At 44.3% G+C, this 17,576-nt stretch overlaps 2 protein-coding genes and 1 pseudogene across 4 annotated transcripts; 2 read left to right on the top strand and 1 right to left on the bottom strand.

Moving 5' to 3' along the window:
* Positions 1-2,154: 2,154 nt before the first annotated feature.
* On the bottom strand, positions 2,155-2,836 carry LOC120710511 (proteinase inhibitor PSI-1.2). Of its 2 annotated transcripts, none has more exons than XR_005689915.1 (2): positions 2,708-2,836; positions 2,155-2,616 (listed from the first exon to the last, which is right to left on the bottom strand). XR_005689915.1 is itself a non-coding variant. In XM_039996180.1 (2 exons), the coding sequence occupies exons 1-2, from the start codon at positions 2,751-2,753 to the stop codon at positions 2,365-2,367; spliced, it is 237 nt and encodes a 78-aa protein (XP_039852114.1). In that variant the 5' UTR covers positions 2,754-2,834; the 3' UTR covers positions 2,180-2,364. The 2 variants fall into 2 exon arrangements, 1 of the variants encoding a protein (XP_039852114.1); XM_039996180.1 differs by having other exon boundaries at positions 2,180-2,555; positions 2,708-2,834.
* Positions 2,837-4,883: 2,047 nt separating this feature from the next.
* On the top strand, positions 4,884-6,372 carry LOC120706337 (pathogen-related protein-like). Its single transcript, XM_039990955.1, has 4 exons — positions 4,884-5,118; positions 5,211-5,343; positions 5,476-5,774; positions 5,926-6,372. The coding sequence occupies exons 1-4, from the start codon at positions 4,972-4,974 to the stop codon at positions 6,061-6,063; spliced, it is 717 nt and encodes a 238-aa protein (XP_039846889.1). The 5' UTR covers positions 4,884-4,971; the 3' UTR covers positions 6,064-6,372.
* A 1,838-nt stretch (positions 6,373-8,210) lies between these two features.
* Positions 8,211-16,897, top strand: LOC120709688 (annotated as a pseudogene). Its single transcript, XR_005689777.1, has 35 exons — positions 8,211-8,850; positions 8,957-9,019; positions 9,125-9,411; positions 9,497-9,562; positions 9,637-9,702; positions 9,800-9,875; positions 10,058-10,122; positions 10,460-10,552; positions 10,636-10,716; positions 10,796-10,880; positions 10,998-11,044; positions 11,126-11,188; positions 11,266-11,325; positions 11,420-11,470; positions 11,587-11,647; positions 11,776-11,890; positions 11,998-12,052; positions 13,135-13,320; positions 13,533-13,595; positions 13,684-13,773; positions 13,942-14,001; positions 14,092-14,157; positions 14,236-14,301; positions 14,388-14,463; positions 14,652-14,716; positions 15,053-15,145; positions 15,242-15,322; positions 15,403-15,487; positions 15,607-15,653; positions 15,733-15,795; positions 15,868-15,927; positions 16,021-16,074; positions 16,183-16,242; positions 16,361-16,475; positions 16,606-16,897. The product of XR_005689777.1 is annotated as an uncharacterized LOC120709688 (transcript).
* The last annotated feature ends 679 nt before the right edge of the window (positions 16,898-17,576 follow it).

Here is a 17,576-nt window from a genome sequence, read left to right as displayed (position 1 = left end):
CTGCGTTTGCGCTGGCTGTGGTTCCAATGGACGGAGCCGGAGCGGCCATGGGTTGGGACAGATCCTCCGGTAAATGCAGTCGATCGCCAATTGTTTCGAGCGAGCACGGTGGTCACTTTAGGGGACGGTGCAACGGCTTCCTTCTGGCAGTCCGCCTGGCTTGATGGTTTGGCCCCCATGGACATCTACCCAAACTTGTTCAAGCTGCCTTGGAGGAAGAACCGTACAGTCAAGGAGGAGCTGGTGAATCATAATTGGACGCGGGGCCTTTGGCGGATGCAAAGTGTGCAGGAGATGGCTTGTTTTGTAAACCTTTGGGACGCAGTGCAGGCGATTCAGTTGACTGATCAGCCTGACTCCATCCGTTGGAAATGGACAGCCCATGGCGACTACTCGGCCAAATCAGCTTACAATATTCAGTTTGCGGGGTCTCATGGACAGTTCATCAGCTCTCACATCTGGAAAGCGGAATCGGAAGGGAAACACAAGTTCTTCACTTGGCTGCTCGTGCAATCCAAGCTACTAACTGCGGACAACCTACTCAAACGTCAATGGCCTTGCGAACCGGTGTGTCAGCTTTGCAGTCAGGAGCCTGAAACGGCTGATCATCTTATTTTGAGCTGCTGCTTTGCGAAGGAGGTTTGGCACAAGATGTCACAGTGGACGTTGGGGTTTATCACAATGCCGTCTACAGATGTTTTAGTAGCTGATTGGTGGCAAAACGAGTTAGCAGGTCTACCGAAAAAGCAAAGACGGGTCAAGGCAGCACTCCTATGTACACTGCTTGGAATCTTTGGAAGGAGAGGAATCGACGCATCTTTGAACATGTAAACTCGGATGCAGTGCGAGTCATGCAAGAGATCAAGGCAGAGGTCGCGGTTAGACGGCTTGCTTGCGGCGGGCCTGAGCTCACTTTCACTCATGATTAGTATTTTACTTCGTTTACTAGCTTCGGTATTTCTGTGGGTTGAGTTTCCTTTGTTTTATGTAATATCGGTCTTGTATTAAACCAGCATGCTTCTTCTCCTTAAATGAAATAGCAGTGCTCCTGCTTTAACCTTCAAAAAAAAAATATATTATATGGTATACTAAAGTACAAATTTTTTGTTGAAGCTTTAGATATATACTTTTCTGTAATTAATTTATAGCTGCAGTTTCTATCGTCCAATTATGGTGAAAATTTTGTGGTAGGATAATTATTATATGATTGATCTGTAGTAAAAATTTTATAATTATTAGATCATGTATGACTGAGCTATAGATTTATCTATATAAACCTAGATAAATCTAGACGAATCTATAGATAAACCTAGATAAATCTATAGCTCAGTCATACATGATCCAGTAATCATAAAATTTTTACTACAGCTCAATCACATAACAATTAGCCCATCATAAAAATTTCACCATAATTGGATGACAGAAACTGTAGTTATAAATTAATTACAAAAAAGTATATATCTAAAGCTACAGTAAAAATATTTGTGCTAAAGTATATGTATAATATGTTCACTGCGTAGATCAACTCATGTGAAGTCCAACAAAATTAGTTTTTCATTTTATAGTTATTTTTATGATTTGCTACATTTTTCAAAGATTTAGTCAAAATAAATCTAAAAGAAAAGGAGAAAAACCGCTGCCACATCAGCCTCAAACCGCTCGGAAGGTTATGTGAACGGTTTCACATGTTTGATAAGTCTAAATGGACGATTTTATTGTATAGGGAGAACAAACAATTTCAGCCTAAAGTTGAGAGAGACAAAAATGATTTTTTTCTTCTAGACCGTAAATTTTATCTGGGCCGTGCAGTCATTGGGCTAGACCAGAGATTCTTGCCGGCCTGTGTCGTGTGGGCTTCGTTGACTCCGCCGCTATGTCTGATGGGCTTCAGACTCAACCAAGACCACGACGGCGAGTGCCCTTTCCTCTTGACGCAAACCATCCAGCGAGCAGACGGCTGCATTTTCTATGGCGGTTTTTGTTTCGATTTCTACTGATGCCATTCTACGTTTCTACCCTTGACAGTTGATGCACTTCATCTACAAACCTCCTACCCTCTCAGCAAGACTCGTACACATAACACAACAAATGCACACTGCAAACAGATGGTTCCAAGACGGAAAGGAGAGTATTTTGGTACAGATTTGGGTGCAAATTGTCTGGATGATTTTATTTTTTATTGAAACGACCGGCATGAGAGCTGCCCGTTGTATTAATGATAAGAGAGAAAGCCCAGAGGCCACAGCACTGTACAAATTATCTGGATGATCACGCATACGGATGATGACACACGCAAAGAAAACTTTATTTGCCAAGACTGCAGGCAGGCACGCAGCAGGTTGCGGTTCGGGAGGCTTCAGAGCTTTAGCAGGTCTGCTGTGTGCCGTCGGCGAGGTGGAGCGTGCAGCCTTTGGTCGTCATGCAGCAGTTGCACCTCGCCGGGAGCTTCTCGGCGCCGGAGGACGGGCAGGTGACGTAGTCCACCTCCAGGCAGTACTGGGGGCAGGCGATGGCGCCCTCCATGCCCTCCTGCCCCTGCCCCAGCAGCAACACACCTGCAGAGTCACAACCACGGCTCATTCTGAACGGAATGTTCAGTAGACTCCTAACAAAACACTGCAATGATCTAAATTAAAACCAAACCTTCTCTAATTGGTAATCTGAGGAGTTTATGGATTATTCAAGACTCTGAAGATCGAGCTGTTACCGATGAGGAGGAGGGTGCAGCTGATTTGGACTCTGGATGCAGCCATGGCTAGCTTTCCCCCTCTTGAGCTGTTAGCCCCGGCGATTTAGGGTCCGGTGGTGGTGCCTCCACCCATTCGGCGGACGGTCTCTTATGGATTGGCCACAGTCAGACCTCTCGGAGTGGTGCTATGTGCACTAGCGTCTACTTCATCTGTTTTAAAATATAGGTCGTTTTGATTTTTCTAAATTCATAGTGTTTGCTATACATCTAAATATAACATATGTCTAAATACATAACAAAATATATGAATTTAGAAAAATCAAAACAATCTATATTTTAGAACGGAGAGAGTACGTTGAAACGCAGACTTTGTCCTGTTTTGAAGTCAACTAAGTCAGGCTTGAATTGTTGGCCACATGCCCTACTATCTCCTGGCCGTATCTGCATACCTTTTGGATCTTGGGCTAGAATCCTCATTGTAGTGGTAAAAAAGAATTGATTTGGTTTGACCGAGGAATTGAAAGTGGTCGATGATCATGAACACCAAACTTCATTTGATTCGCTGAAACTCACCCTGCATGTAGCTAATAATTTAAGCAGAGGTTAAACTGCTCCAGTAACGCTCTCGCAGCCGGAAGCTTCGCGAGCTGTGCGTGTGACGTGTGCTGCCTCTATCTAGCTACTGAGTGACTCCTGCATGCGCAGTTACATCCTCCCCCTAGAACAAAAAAAAAATAATGATCGCATTTAGACTACGTATTCCATCTTGGAGATAAGTAGCTTTTGCTTGTTTGTTTATGGAAAGGTCATGGCGTCACTGGTGATCTCATCTCACCATGCCTCACCTGCTGGCTGCCGCTGCCGAGAAGCACGCTATAATTTAAGCAAAAACTTATCACCAGGTGTCATATCTGGATCTCTAAACTTTAAAAATGTATTTTTTCAGATCCTGGAATTTATCTTGGTAGGTCATCTAGATTCGCAAACTCTCAATATGCATAATGAAACCCTAAACTTATCACAGTGTATCATCTACTCTCTCCGTTTCAAATTATAGGTCGTTTGATTTTTTCAACCCCAAATTTGATCACTCGTCTTATTAAAAAATTTGTGCAAAACATCACTTTTTTTATTGTGGCTTGCTTTATTAATACAAGTTCTTGAAGAATGGTTTAAATTTAACTATGTTTGCATAAATTTTTTGAATAAAACGAGTGGTCAAATTTGGTGTAAAAAAAGTCAAACGACCTATAATTTGGAACGGAGAGAGTAGGCCTCTAAATTTTTAAAACATATATTTCTAATTTTCAAACTTACAGTGACAGTGAACGTGATGAGTTGCAGATCTGATAATGTGTTTTATAGACCGCCCATATATAATGTATTTTTACTCGTAGTTGGTGAAGGCAACTCGAGACTGTGCTAACACTAACACCATCCTCGTGGTTTCGGCAAGGACACTAACACCGTCTCGTCAACTACCGCATCGACCTGCTGCCTGCTGGTGTCTCAGACCAACTTCAGTAGAGCCTAAATTTCAGTGAGCAAATATTTATTTAGAAGTTCACTTCTAAATTTTATTCATTTAAATATGAGCCTCCACTCCAGCAGGCTAAGAGCAACTCTAGTAGGGCTTTTAAATTTGAGTGAGCAAATATCTATTTAGAAGTCCACTTCTAAATTTTATTCACTCAAATATGGGCCTCCACTCCAGCAGACCGAGTAAATTGGGTTTTTATAGAGGGCCCATAGTTGGCAGTCCAAATAGAGGGCCACCAAATTGAAGGGGTGGGGGAGAAATTTGGAAGACCTACCAAAATAGCAGTCTATTTGCTTTTACTGCTGAATATTGATTTTTGATGTCCACCGACCAAATTTTATATAGCAGGCCATCTGCTCTCACTCCTGGAGTTGCTCTGAGCCCTGATCGAGCGATCTTTTTCAGGAACAGTCGCTGTGAGCGAAATTCCGCGCCGTTTCCGGCATCGTGCCGGAGCAAGTATTTCCCGGAGCTACGGGACAAGCGCCGCCGCCTCGAGGACGAGCAGAAGCGGCCTCATCACCTCGCGTTGGCGACAGGGACGGCTCGGGCCGCCGGTGACTTTTCTTCATGGCGACGGCCACCGCAGCAGCGCCGTAGAGATAACGTTGTTTTTGTTTCCATTACCTCATCTGGCCTCGCTATAAGTAGGGAGCCACGCTTGTTTATCGCCGTGCTAATAACACACTCCATCAGCTCCCAAATAGAGTAGTATTAACGGGTGTCACTGTCGCCGGCAGCAATGGCGGAAGCCGCCGAGGTGGCTGGGGGTGGGGACAAGTACCGCTCTTTCATCCACGGCGAGAGCGAGAGGGGCACCGTGTGGAGGTACGGCGCGCCGCCCAACTACGACGTCGTCAACAAGCTCTTCGAGGCGGAGAGGACGCAGGTAGGGAACTGCAGGGACATCAGCAGCTCTCTGCTGCTCCGCCCATGGCTTCCGTTTCTTGACTGATGGATCATTTGGTCGGTGCTGCACAGGTGTGGCCCGAGGGGTCCCTGGAGGAGAAGGTGCAGCGTCTGCTCAAGACCTGGGAGATGGAGCTCGTCCACAAGGTGCGCCCCGAGGACCAGAAGACCGTCAACTCCGGCAAGTACACCACCAGCACCAACGGTGAGTAAGATGCCCGGCCGGCCGGCTGGTCGCCGCCGCCGGATCGGAGCTTCTAGTACTTCCAGCTCCAGCCATGGGATCCCATCCCATCCCTCCCGGCCACTGACAGTCGACAGACACACGCGCCTGCAGGGATGAAGGCCCTGAGCCGGGCGGAGGTGATGGCCATCGGCGGCTACAACAATTTCCTGCGCACCAAGCTGCCCCCCGAGCACCGCATCTTCGACCCGGACGAGGAGACGCCCGACTCCGCCATGGCCACCTTCCTGACGGCCTTCCCGCGGGGGTTCGCCATCGAGGTGCTCGACGTCTACAGCGGCCCGCCCAGGATCGCCTTCAAGTTCCGCCACTGGGGGTACATGGAGGGCCCCTTCAAGGGCCACCCGCCGCACGGCCAGCGCGTCGAGTTCGTCGGCGTCTGCATCTTCCATGTGAGTTGCAATTACAACATCGATCTATCTGCCGTCGATCGGTGCCTCTGCATTCTCGATCGATGCTGCAGCTGTTCCATGTTCAGGCGGAATGAAACCAGAGCATCCACTGAATTTATTTTTCCCTGCAAAATGTTGCGATGCTTGATAGGTTGACGAGGAGATGAAGGTGGAGAAGTCGGAGTACTTCTACGAGCGCGGCAACTTCCTGGCCAGCTTCTTGAGCCCGCCCGATGCTGCGTCAGGTTCAGGTTCAGGTTCAGGCTGCCCCGTCATGCAGGGGAACTGAACTGAAATGTTTGCATCGAATTTGAACAGCGTGTTTGAACTCTGGAATGACCAAATTCAGTGAATCGCATCTGCTTTTCTGATCGATGATAAGTCCGCGTAGCATGAAATAAGTGTGAAATTGGATGAAGAAGTTTGTTGGTTCTCGCAAGAGAAGAAGAGTGGCTTGTTGCCTTTGGTGTTTGTCTGTCAGTGGCGAAGTGACGTAACAATGTGCAATGTTACTAATCAACCCCGAAATGATTTATTAATGTGCCGCCACCAATTATTGAGAAGAAAATCAGGACCACGGCGTTCAAAGTTTGCCTCACCATTTTTTTCTATTTTTTAGTAATCTACTTACCATATTTGTTTCATATGTTGCATCCTTCTTGTCACTTGATTTGTACTAATATGATTTTTTTAAAACACAATCAATATGTTACCTAAAAAAAGGATTTACAAAAGTCTGTAGTTATTTTGTTAAAAATAGCCCATAGGAGTGCATCTGCCCAAATCGAGCCTGTTTGGATCCAGTAGCTAATTTTTAATAAATTTAAAATTAGCTGTAGATAATCTAAATATGGTCTAAAAATTAACCAACTCTCAAAGTAAAGTTTAATCCATTCATCCTCTAAATCCAGCTAATGAAGGCTAATTTCTAGCCTCATATAGCAAAGTACCAAAATACCCTCACTAAATGCTATTCTCTCGCTTACGATAGGGCTATAATAATAGGTAAAGTTTAGCACAAACATCCAAACAAGACAGAACTAATTTTAGACGCCTAAACATTACGCCTAAACATTAGCCATGACTAAAATTTTTAGCCATCCAAACATATCACAAAACGACTTCGTACGCACAATCCTCTAATAAGGCTCTGTTTAGTTCCCAAAAAAATTCCTACAATATTCGTCACATAGAATTTTTGGACACATGCATGTAACATTAAATGCAGTTAAAAAATAACTAATTACATAGTCTAATTGATTAGTACGAGATGAATCTTTTAAGTCTAATTAGTCTATAATTAGATATTATTTATTAAATAACAACGAAATGTGCTACGGTACTAAAATCCAAACTTTTTCGCAAACTAAACACAGCCTAAATATCGATAAACAGATGCACAAATCAAAGCAAAGCAAGGAATGTACAAAATGCTAGTACAAAAATTAGAACCGTATCTCGATGTTGTAGTATCACGACTATTTTTAAGCTTGTTTAGCTTCGCATTGTGGAGGCAGTTTTGAACGATTCAAGTGACTTTGACGTCAGGTGAGCCTCAGGTCATTCTCCGTACAAGTTTCATAGACACGATTATCTAGAGTGACACATCATCTAAAACTATTTGAAACTAGGATGAAACACCTCTCCCTCAATGTATAGTTTCACCTATTGTTGTTTTCTAGGTTACATGCAAAACACAACCTGTCTAGATAATCGTGTACACAGAGTTTCATTCCCATAAAATCCATTTCATCTCTCTTCATTAATATACTGCCACATCATCAAAAATGCTGATATGACAGGCTATTTAATATTCATAAAATTCCCACTGAAAATGGACTCATGCTTATGGTACTTTGAGTTGCAATCCGGTCGCCACGTCACCAAATTTCCTTTCCGATGGTACTTTGAGTTACAATCCGGTCGCCACGTCACCAACTTTAGCTACTACGTTGCCTGGCAAATCTTCTCCCTCTCCCTGCCCGCCTGCTTGCTGCCGGCGAAGGAACTGGTGCCGCCGCCCGCCGCGTTGGCCAGCCGTGCAAGGACGCGCGCACCGCACGGATCCAGCACGTGGTAGCCCACGCCGACCACAGCGGCGTGCGCTCCTGCTACACGGCGAGCGCGCTGAGCGGATTGAGCCACAGACCAAACCAGGCGGCCTCCGCCGCTCGAGCCTGCGCCACCGCCTTCCACTCCCACCGGTGGTCTGCAGCGCAGGCTGCGTCTCCCTACCGAGCACCTCCTGCCGGTGCCGCAAGGCGATCGTCGCCGCAGGCGCTTGTCTTCGCGCTGCGACATGGCCATGTCTATCCAATCTCCTGCGTCCTACTACACCCCGCCCCCCTCGCCCACCAACTGCTCGATCAAATGCGCAACCCGCCCCTGCCTGGCCGGTAATCGCTGGAAATCTGCAGTCCCACAGGGCCTTGCGTTGCATGCCACGATGGTGCTCTGATTGAGGTTGACGAAGCAGATGCCAAAACCATGTCCATGCATGCTATGCTGCCAAAAACCGTCGAGTAAAATTTGTGCGGGGACTGAGCAGACAAAGTGGATTGTTTGGGATTGGGTAGCAAAGTGGTCTTAATTTCCTACAGAAAACAGAGTCCAAGATTTGTTTTCCATCACCGTTTAACCATGGGTGATGAAACAGTAATAAGCACCAAAATTCGTCATGGGATGGAGGATCGAGAGCAGATGGCAAAGAAAGGATAAGAGAGGAACAAGGAGGCAAAAGCATCTGCATGACTGGACGCAGCATGTTTGGGTTGGTCACTCGCTGCCCGACCTATCCGGCCGTCCAGCCGCTGGTCGTCCACTGGTCACTCTCAGAGCAGCTTGGAACAAAACCAAACGAGGGACAGGAGAGCTGGAGAGAGGGACCCAGGGAAACCGATGCATGGCCGGTCCGATGGAGCCAGAGGGACGGGACGCAGCCGGGAAGCCTCTCTTGGTAAGGGTGTCCGGGAGCAGCAGCGGTGATGGCCATGGCAGCGCCTCCTCTGCTTCGATCGCGGTGGTCGTTGGCAGCACCGCCGTCGCCGTTGCCGGGTCCTTCGAGTTCGGATTGTCGGTAAGCCCTGCGTTTGCGTGTGATGTTTTCCTGTTGCCGTTTTTCACATTTTTTCTCGCAAAAACTGACGTTTGATTCCGGTTTCCTACTACGCGGCGCGCTGCAGATCGGCTACTCATCGCCATCTCAGTTGGGTATCATGCGTGATCTTCACCTCTCCTTAGCTGAGGTAACCTGCTGTAAACGATTGTTCATCTTGGTGCCATAACTGAACCCACGCTTAAGCATCTCGTGACAAGATATGCCGATCTGCTCATGTGCACATCGCATGCAGTACTCTGTCTTCGGCTCGATCTTGACCATTGGAGCAATGCTAGGTGCCATTATTAGTGGCTCCATAGCAGATTGGGCCGGTCGAAGAGGTGTAAGTGTTAACTGGACCAGCAAACTTCACCTTCTACAAAGCCAAAACAGTCAGCCAGACTGCCAGAATGATAGTTTCGTTTGTATATATGCTCTCTATCGATTTGCGAATAACCTCTTGAACGTCACGGAATGCAGGCGATGGCGATATCAGATGTTATCTACACTCTTGGATATCTCTTGATAGCCTTTTCCCAGGTTTCACTCCACTCATCGTTTTCCTCTTGTGTATCTTTTACTTCTTAGTTCATCTGATAGTTTGCTTTCACATATTTCTCCGTAGAATTGTTGGTGGCTTGACATTGGAAGGGTGTTAATCGGATGTGGAATTGGAGTTCTTTCATATGTGGTGATTACAATAAGCAACTCCATCTTGTTATTTTTTTGAATGAATTTGGTTTGAATTTTGTTGTACCTGAACAGGTTCCAGTATACATATCAGAGATAACGCCAAAGAACCTCAGAGGAGGCTTCGCAACTGTAAATCAGGTTTGCACTGAACTCAATCAAAGTAGACTTTGATACTGAACGCCAAAGTAGCTTTATCTCAAAGAAAAAGAAAAAGAAAAATCCTCCGTTCATGCAGTTTATGATATGCTGTGGAGGGTCGCTTGCCTTTGTTCTTGGGACCTTTATCGCCTGGCGTACCTTAGCAATTGTTGGTAAATTAGTTTGTTTGGACCTATCCTTCTACAGTCCCTGTACAAATGAGAATACATTTTACTAGGTCTACATCAGACCAATTTTAATTGAGATTTATTTTCCTAACAATATCTGCTACGAAATTATGCAATTTGAAAATATTAATATACATGAACGATAAATGCTAGCTTTTCTCTTGTAGGAGTGGCACCATGTTTATTGCAGCTGGTTGGCCTTCTTGCGATTCCTGAATCCCCCAGATGGCTGGTAAGTTGCTTTTCGAGATCCATTTGTAGTTGACAAAATCTCTCTTATTATAAGACACAAGTTTTTGGTGGCATTGATAGACCTAATAGTTTCATCAGATCACTCGTTTGACATCATTTGAGGATCATATGCAAGGGAATGTACTTTGAAGTTTCAGTTAGTTTAAATTTTAAAAAGAGCTTCTGTCTTAATGTTAGAAGTTATAGTAAAATCTGCATATATTACCAATCGGTGTTATTCTCATGATCATGGTTGCTTTTCTCTAAGCTCCATATTCGTTAGCTGAGTATAAGCCCTTCTCAAAATGAAATCTGATAGAAAAAACGAAGTATTTCAGGCTAGGTCTGGACACCCAGGTGCATTTGTGGCATCATTGCAGAAGCTAAGGGGACACGGAACTGATATATCTGAAGAGGCCTCAGAAATAAAGGTATGAAACCACTGGAGTTTAAAACAATCCTTCAACTCATGTACTACTTTATGGCCTTATGAGTTCTATAATCTAATATACAGGTTTTCACAGAAAAGCTTCAACGCCTACCAAAGTCAAAGATGCTGGACCTGTTTCAGAAGGATTACATTCATGCAGTTACAGTGAGTATCTTAAAAATACGCTGTTCTACATAGAAGGAACATATTTCTGTTGTTTGTAAAAAATCAGTTCCGTGGTCAGGTTGGAGTTGGGCTAATGGTCTTTCAACAGCTTGGGGGAGTAAATGGCATTCTCTTCTATGCCAGTGAAGTATTCATTTCGGCCGGTAAGGAACAATGACAGCTTATTGCCTTAGATCACCTACAGTTGTTTGTTATTAGAAGAGAAATGTTTACCACGGATCATAATGGGGCACTACACTAACACTCCTGATACGTATCAGGTTTCTCGTCAGGAAACACAGGAACAGTCGCCATGGCCATTGTACAGGTTACTTCATCAAGCCCTAGCCAGCTCATGTGCTTCTAACTGACCGAACTCGGCCATATGATTGAAGTTTTGATTTTTCAGATTCCGATGATCGGATTAGGGGTGCTTCTGATGGACAAGGTTGGAAGGAGGCCACTTTTGATGGTAAAATAATTATACTTGGAACTTGAAAGTTAGTAATGAATTATGATCACAGTAATATTTATGCTGCAATATTTCAGGTCTCTGCAGCTGGGACATGCTTGGGATGCCTACTAGTTGGTTTGTCATTCTTATCTAAGGTTTGGACTTTCTGATATCGATTGCATCATTGTAAGGAGGTTGACCCATTGCCATTCTTAGGCTCAACCAGTGATATTTCTCTTCCTGGAACAGGAACAGCACTGGGAAAGAGACTTGAACGTGTTCGCTTTGGCTGGCCTTCTGGTACATACTGCTACCTGAGTGCTGTTCTGTATTCTCCATTACCGGCAGAGAGGTCAGTCTCTCACAGACATTCACTTGGAGCTGTTGTTCTGAAGTTTTTTGCTCTTTGCAACCAGGTTTCTTATTGGATCCTTTTCACTGGGCATGGGGGGGATACCATGGGTCATAATGTCGGAGGTACATTATCTAGTGTAACTTGAAGAAACATGAGATTACTGACCAAAACAAAATTTTCAAAACTGGTCGACTCAAAAGAATGCCTGTAACAGATTTGAATGTTACTACATTCTTCACTGATTATGCAGATCTTTCCCATAAACATGAAAGGTTCGGCAGGAAGCCTTGTGACATTAGTAAACTGGCTCGGTTCATGGATCGTCTCATATGCCTTCAACTTTCTCCTGATATGGAGCACTTATGGTATTTTTTTTGAGGAAATACTTATGGTAAATTTAGGCAGCAAGCAGAAGAAAATTTTGGTCGAATTGTACGCTGATGTATGTCTGTGTATACCTTGGACGATGCAGGAACATTCTTCATCTTTGCGAGCATTTGCGGGATCACAGTTGTGTTTGTGGAGCGGTTAGTGCCAGAAACTAAAGGAAGAACCTTAGAAGAGATTCAGGCCTCCATGAGCTCATCCTTGACGCCCTTTCACAAATGATTTTAGCTTTTTTTTTGTCTGAAATAGCATTTTCCCTGGATATATATATATATATATATATATATATATATATATATGTTTAGTTTTTGCCAGGGATCCAGTCTATTGTACACAAAAAAAATGTACATTATATTTCCCAATAACATATGCACACTAGATTTTGAACAGCAAAACAGCTTGTCACTGATTTGTGAACCTGTCACGAGTCTAGTGGTTTGGGAGCAAAGAACTCATGCAACCTACCCGGCTTCTAGAAGAGTTGGAAATGTTAATGGATCCTAACAAGAGGAGATCGGTCACTTCAGCAGTCTGCCAGCATGTAAATGTTGCTTCTAAACTCTGACAGGAATTCCATACTGTTATGGGGCTTGGGCGGGCGTGAAGGATAATGATAAAATAAACTAGTACAATTCACTCTGTTCTGCTCGCTGTGGTTAGTGGGTGGTGCTGATTTGCCGTGAGAGAAAAACACGGATGATTGGCTGGCTAGTGGCTGGTGCTGATTTGGTACGAGAGAAAAGTACTGCTGCTGGTTGCCAGCAGAACAGAGTAAATATAAATATTAGATTCGTCTGTTCTTCTTTAATTGGATAAATCAAACTCGCACCAACATGTGCTTGTACTATATTTTTCTAAAGTAACTCTAAGAAAATACAAACATTCTTATGAAGTCTGAAGCTTCAACTAGGCCACACAAGATATGGAATTACTGTAATTGAATATGTCATCAACATTAAAAACACTGTTATGATGGTAATTTCCCGCTGAAATAATTTTCAAACCATGGCTGTTCCCATCAACATTAAAAAAGCGGCGACTAGCATTAAGAAAACGAAATGCAAAAGATGACAAAGAAAGGACAAGGGGAGATGGAAGCAGACAAGCGTCAGTCATATCGGTCACTGCTGGCCGCTGGGTTACTGGACCGATCCACCGCCAGGACGCCGGCCGTCCTCGTCAGCTCAGCTCCAAACACAAGTGAGGCACGGCCGACTGAGAGGGAGAACCCAGGCCGGCCAGAGCCCAGATGGAGCATGAGGATCAAGAAGCGCAGAAGCCTCTCCTGGCCACGGCCGCCGGGAGCAGCGGTGATGGCCGCCGGGGAGCTGCCTCCTCCTCTTCGATTGCGGTGGTGGTCGCCAGCACCGCCGTCGCCGTCACCGGATCCTTCGAGTTCGGCATCTCGGTAATCAGCTCTTCCTCTGCAGTAGCTGCTACTGCATCTTGCAAATTTTCTGCCTGTGTGGAGTACAGGAGTAGGTGGCCAAGCTGGTAGAAAACTATCTGACCAAGAAAGAACTACTAGTACTCTAATAGTGGGTTTATTCTGGGTAAATCATCAATAATCAATTAATCATGGACTGGGCGAAGTTAGTTTCGTTTTCTTGCGTGCTTCAGGTGGGCTACTCGTCGCCTTCTCAGCCGGGCATCATGCGTGATCTCGACCTCTCCTTAGCCGAGGTACCCTCCTGTAACAGAGTGTTTATCTTGCTGACAGGCACAACTGGACGCTGGGTTCTGAACTGACTCTGAGCATGCCCATACGCAGTACTCTGTCTTTGGCTCGATACTAACCATTGGAGCAATGCTAGGAGCTATTGTCAGTGGTACCGTGGCAGACTGTGTCGGCCGAAGATGCGTAAGTGTTGATCCCAATTCGTTCCTGTGGGTTGAGCTTGCCGCATTTGGCATGTTCCAAAGCTAGATAGGCAGCAGAGAGATCATTCATATGATCTCCAGTTCTCACTGGGCTCTGTCTGACAAAGTTGTGCTTGACTTCTTCTGTTTTGCCTTTTGCGGCATGCAGACAATGGCAATATCAGATATTCTCTGCATTCTTGGATATCTCCTGATAACTTTTTCCCAGGTTGACCCCTCTCCTACGCTTAGTGTGCTCTTCAATGCCTTCTAGTACAACTTATAGTGTAATACTGTGATTTCGTGTAATCTCCCGTAGAACTTTTGGTGGCTTGACATCGGACGGGTCTCAATTGGATGTGGAATCGGCCTTCTTTCATATGTGGTGATTACATAAAGCTACTACTTGTTAGTTGTTACCTTTTTGGACGAATTCAGTCTGAAGTTTGCAGCATCTGAACAGGTTCCAGTCTATATATCAGAGATAACACCAAAGAATCTCAGAGGAGGATTTGCAACTGTAAACCAGGTTTGTATTATACTTAATCAAGGGAGAGTTCATCACTGATTTGTTCAGAACTTTATATTAAGAAAAGAGTCCCCTTATTTATGCAGTTTATGATATGTTGCGGTGCATCGCTTGCATATGTTTTGGGGACCTTTATAACTTGGCGTACCTTGGCAATCATTGGTAAGATAGCTTGCTTGTGTGTACCTTTTTACTATTCGTACAAAAATGAGAATAGGTTCTAGACTGGTATGGCACCAATTTTTAGCTGGCTCCTTTTTCTTAACTGTATCGACTCCAAATACATGCACAAGTGTACCAATAAATTTAATTCATATCATTATGTAAAAATTTTAACTTTCCTGTTATAGGCGTGGCACCATGTTTACTGCAGTTGGTTGGCCTTCTCGTGACTCCTGAATCCCCTAGATGGCTGGTTAGTAGCTTTATTTTAAGTACTGATGGTTTGATGAATATTTAGTTCCATTACCATCCAAGTTGATAAACACCTCTCTTATTACGAGTTTAGAACTAAAGATGACATTGGCAATCAGAGTCAGACATTTCTTAATATTTATCATGGAGATCTACACATGTAAACATCACACAAGGATCATAAGCAAGGGAGTAGATTTTGAACTTTTACATATAAAAGTGTAAAATAGTCTCCTCTTCTGTTCATAGTTTCTCAAAGATCCATATCATTAGCTAGAACCAGCAAGTTTATCACTTGGAAGTTGGAATAATGCTTGACGAAGATCATGTTTCTCAGGCAAGGTTTGGACACCCTGGTGCATTTGAGGCAGAGTTGCAGAAGCTAAGGGGAAAGGGGGCTGATATATCTGAGGAAGCAGAAGAAATTAAAGTATGAAGTGCTTGCCTGCTTGAGAATAAATATAAACATTCAACTTAACCATATATTAAACAAAGCTCTTGATGATTCTGTAATCTTGGTATTCAGGATTTCACAGAAAAGCTTCAGCACTTACCAAAGTCAAAGATTTTGGACCTGTTTCAAAAGGATTATATTCATGCTGTTACAGTAAGTACCTTTAATATGTCGTTCTGCCTATTAGGAACATGTTTTGCTGTTGTTTCCTGACAAACCAGCTCTGCGGTCAGGTTGGAGTTGGGCTAATGGTCCTTCAACAGTTTGGGGGAGTGAATGCCATTTGCTTCTATGCCAGTGAAATATTTGTTTCAGCTGGTAATGAATGATAATCTATTTCCTTAACTCGCATAAAACCTGTTTTGTTCATGAGAAGAGAATTTTTACACTGTTTTGCTCTCGAGTACTGATTAGTAAGTATTCATGAACCAAATCAGGTTTTTCGTCAGGAAACACAGGAATGCTTGCTATGGTTGCTGTCCAGGTCTCTTCAACAAGAACCCTAGCCAGCTCATGTGCTTCTTACTGAATTTAGATGTATGAATAGATTTTTACATCAACAGATTCCAATGACGGGATTAGGGGTACTTCTAATGGAGAAGGCTGGAAGGAGGCCACTTTTGATGGTAAAAAGATATATATTCTCAGAGTTAATAATGAGTTACGACCACAGTAATATGTATGCTGCAATATTTCAGGTCTCTGCTGCTGGAACATGCCTGGGTTGCCTGCTAGTTGGTTTTTCATTCTTAGCTAAGGTTTGAATTTTCTGAAATTGATTTCATCCTGATAAGGTCAACGACTTGCCGTTCGCTGTCACAATGATTAAGTGCTATTTTTCTCTGGAACAGGAGCATCACTGGGGAAAGGACCTGAACATATTGCTGGCTTTGGCAGGAATTCTGGTACGCACTGCTTATTGTCTATTTTTCTGAAATGCCTTCAGAGAGGTCTGTCTCTCAAACAGACATACACAAAACTGCTGTTCTGAAGATTTTTTTTTTTTGAACCAGACTTTCGGTGGATCCTTTTCACTAGGCATGGGAGGGATACCATGGGTTATAATGTCAGAGGTACGTACCGTTACTGCCACAAATAAAGAGTAAAGACATAGGATATTTCTGTGGAAAACAAAATATTCAGAACCGGCAGCCGAATTTGACTACATTGACCACTGGACTGGACATGCAGATCTTTCCCATAAACATGAAGGGAGCAGCAGGAAGCCTTGTGACCCTAGTAAGCTGGCTCGGCTCATGGATCGTCTCATATGCCTTCAACTTTCTCCTGGTGTGGAACTCTTATGGTAAGTAAATGCAGCAGGCAGAAGATAATTTTGGTCAAAGTGGTAGCATCAGCAAAAATATCGATGACAGCGAAATTTCATCTCTCTGCAACTTTTGATTATGTACTGTATGTGTATGTACGGAATGCAGGCACATTCTTCATCTTCGCAAGCATCTGCGGCCTCACAGTTCTGTTTGTGGAGCGGCTAGTGCCAGAAACAAAAGGACGAACCCTAGAAGAGATCCAAGCCTCCATGAACTCGTCCTTAGTGGGCACCTCTCACAAATGATTTGCTTTTCTAGTTTAGATAGCCAAATATGTAAAGTTGGGTCATTATCTGGGAATACTTTTGTTTGTAGACGTCGGAGTTAGTATATCATATTTTACCAATATCATATGCATACTGTATTGCGAAGTGGGTGCCACTGATTTTGGCTCAAATCTCATTTCTACCACCACAAAAGAGAAAATACTCGTTTTCGTTGACGAAAACACATTATGTATACGTATCGACTCTTGAGGAAGCAGCTATGAGCACTTCCACAGTATTCCACATACTCAGGGGCAAGCAACTAGTGATGGAGAGGCGGTCCTAGCGGCGGGGCTACTGTAGCATAGAAAATGAAGCCTGCTGCCTGAATCGGGACCCGGTGGTGCTCAGATTTGGAGCTGGGCTGGTTGAAGGTGCTGGGGAGTGGAAGAGCAGCGGTGCCAAGGAGACGTGCTCGGGGAGGAGAACTGCAAATCTGAGAGGAGCTGCTGCTGTGTGTGTAGCAGCAGGAGCTCGGGTGGAAAGGAGGTTGCGTGAAGTTGTCGTGGTGGAGTAGAGATAGCGAGGAGCTTGAAGGTGCACTACTATGTGGGAAGAGCAGTGGCCGATGAGGAAGGAGAACTATGTTGTGCTCTCCTGGGAAGAGGAGGTGAGTTTGGCTGCATGCAATTGGTTGAATTGTTGGTTGGATCAAAGGGGAGGTTATTGGCTTGTTGGTCAGTAACGGGACAAGCTCAAGCTGATAGGCAAACTTGTAATTTTCTCTTTGCCTGAACTATGGGGGAAAATCAGGGGATTGAGCAAGTTCTTGGGAAATTGGTGGAATTGCTTGCTGCAAATAGAAATGAG

Source organism: Panicum virgatum, chromosome 5K (genome assembly GCF_016808335.1).
Source record: "Panicum virgatum strain AP13 chromosome 5K, P.virgatum_v5, whole genome shotgun sequence".
Classification (NCBI taxonomy): domain Eukaryota; kingdom Viridiplantae; phylum Streptophyta; class Magnoliopsida; order Poales; family Poaceae; genus Panicum; species Panicum virgatum.
Note: the sequence above shows the minus strand (reverse complement) of the source record. Positions and strands in the feature narration are given on the sequence as shown.

Coding starts and splice junctions, on each gene's coding strand:
- LOC120710511 (XM_039996180.1), bottom strand. CDS start 2,753: ATGGCTGCATCCAGAGTCCAAATCAGCTGCACCCTCCTCCTCATCG. Junction 2,556..2,707: donor CTGCACCCTCCTCCTCATCG/GTAACAGCTCGA, acceptor GTGACTCTGCAG/GTGTGTTGCTGCTGGGGCAG.
- LOC120706337 (XM_039990955.1), top strand. CDS start 4,972: ATGGCGGAAGCCGCCGAGGTGGCTGGGGGTGGGGACAAGTACCGCTCT. Junction 5,119..5,210: donor TCGAGGCGGAGAGGACGCAG/GTAGGGAACTGC, acceptor GGTGCTGCACAG/GTGTGGCCCGAGGGGTCCCT. Junction 5,775..5,925: donor TCGGCGTCTGCATCTTCCAT/GTGAGTTGCAAT, acceptor GATGCTTGATAG/GTTGACGAGGAGATGAAGGT.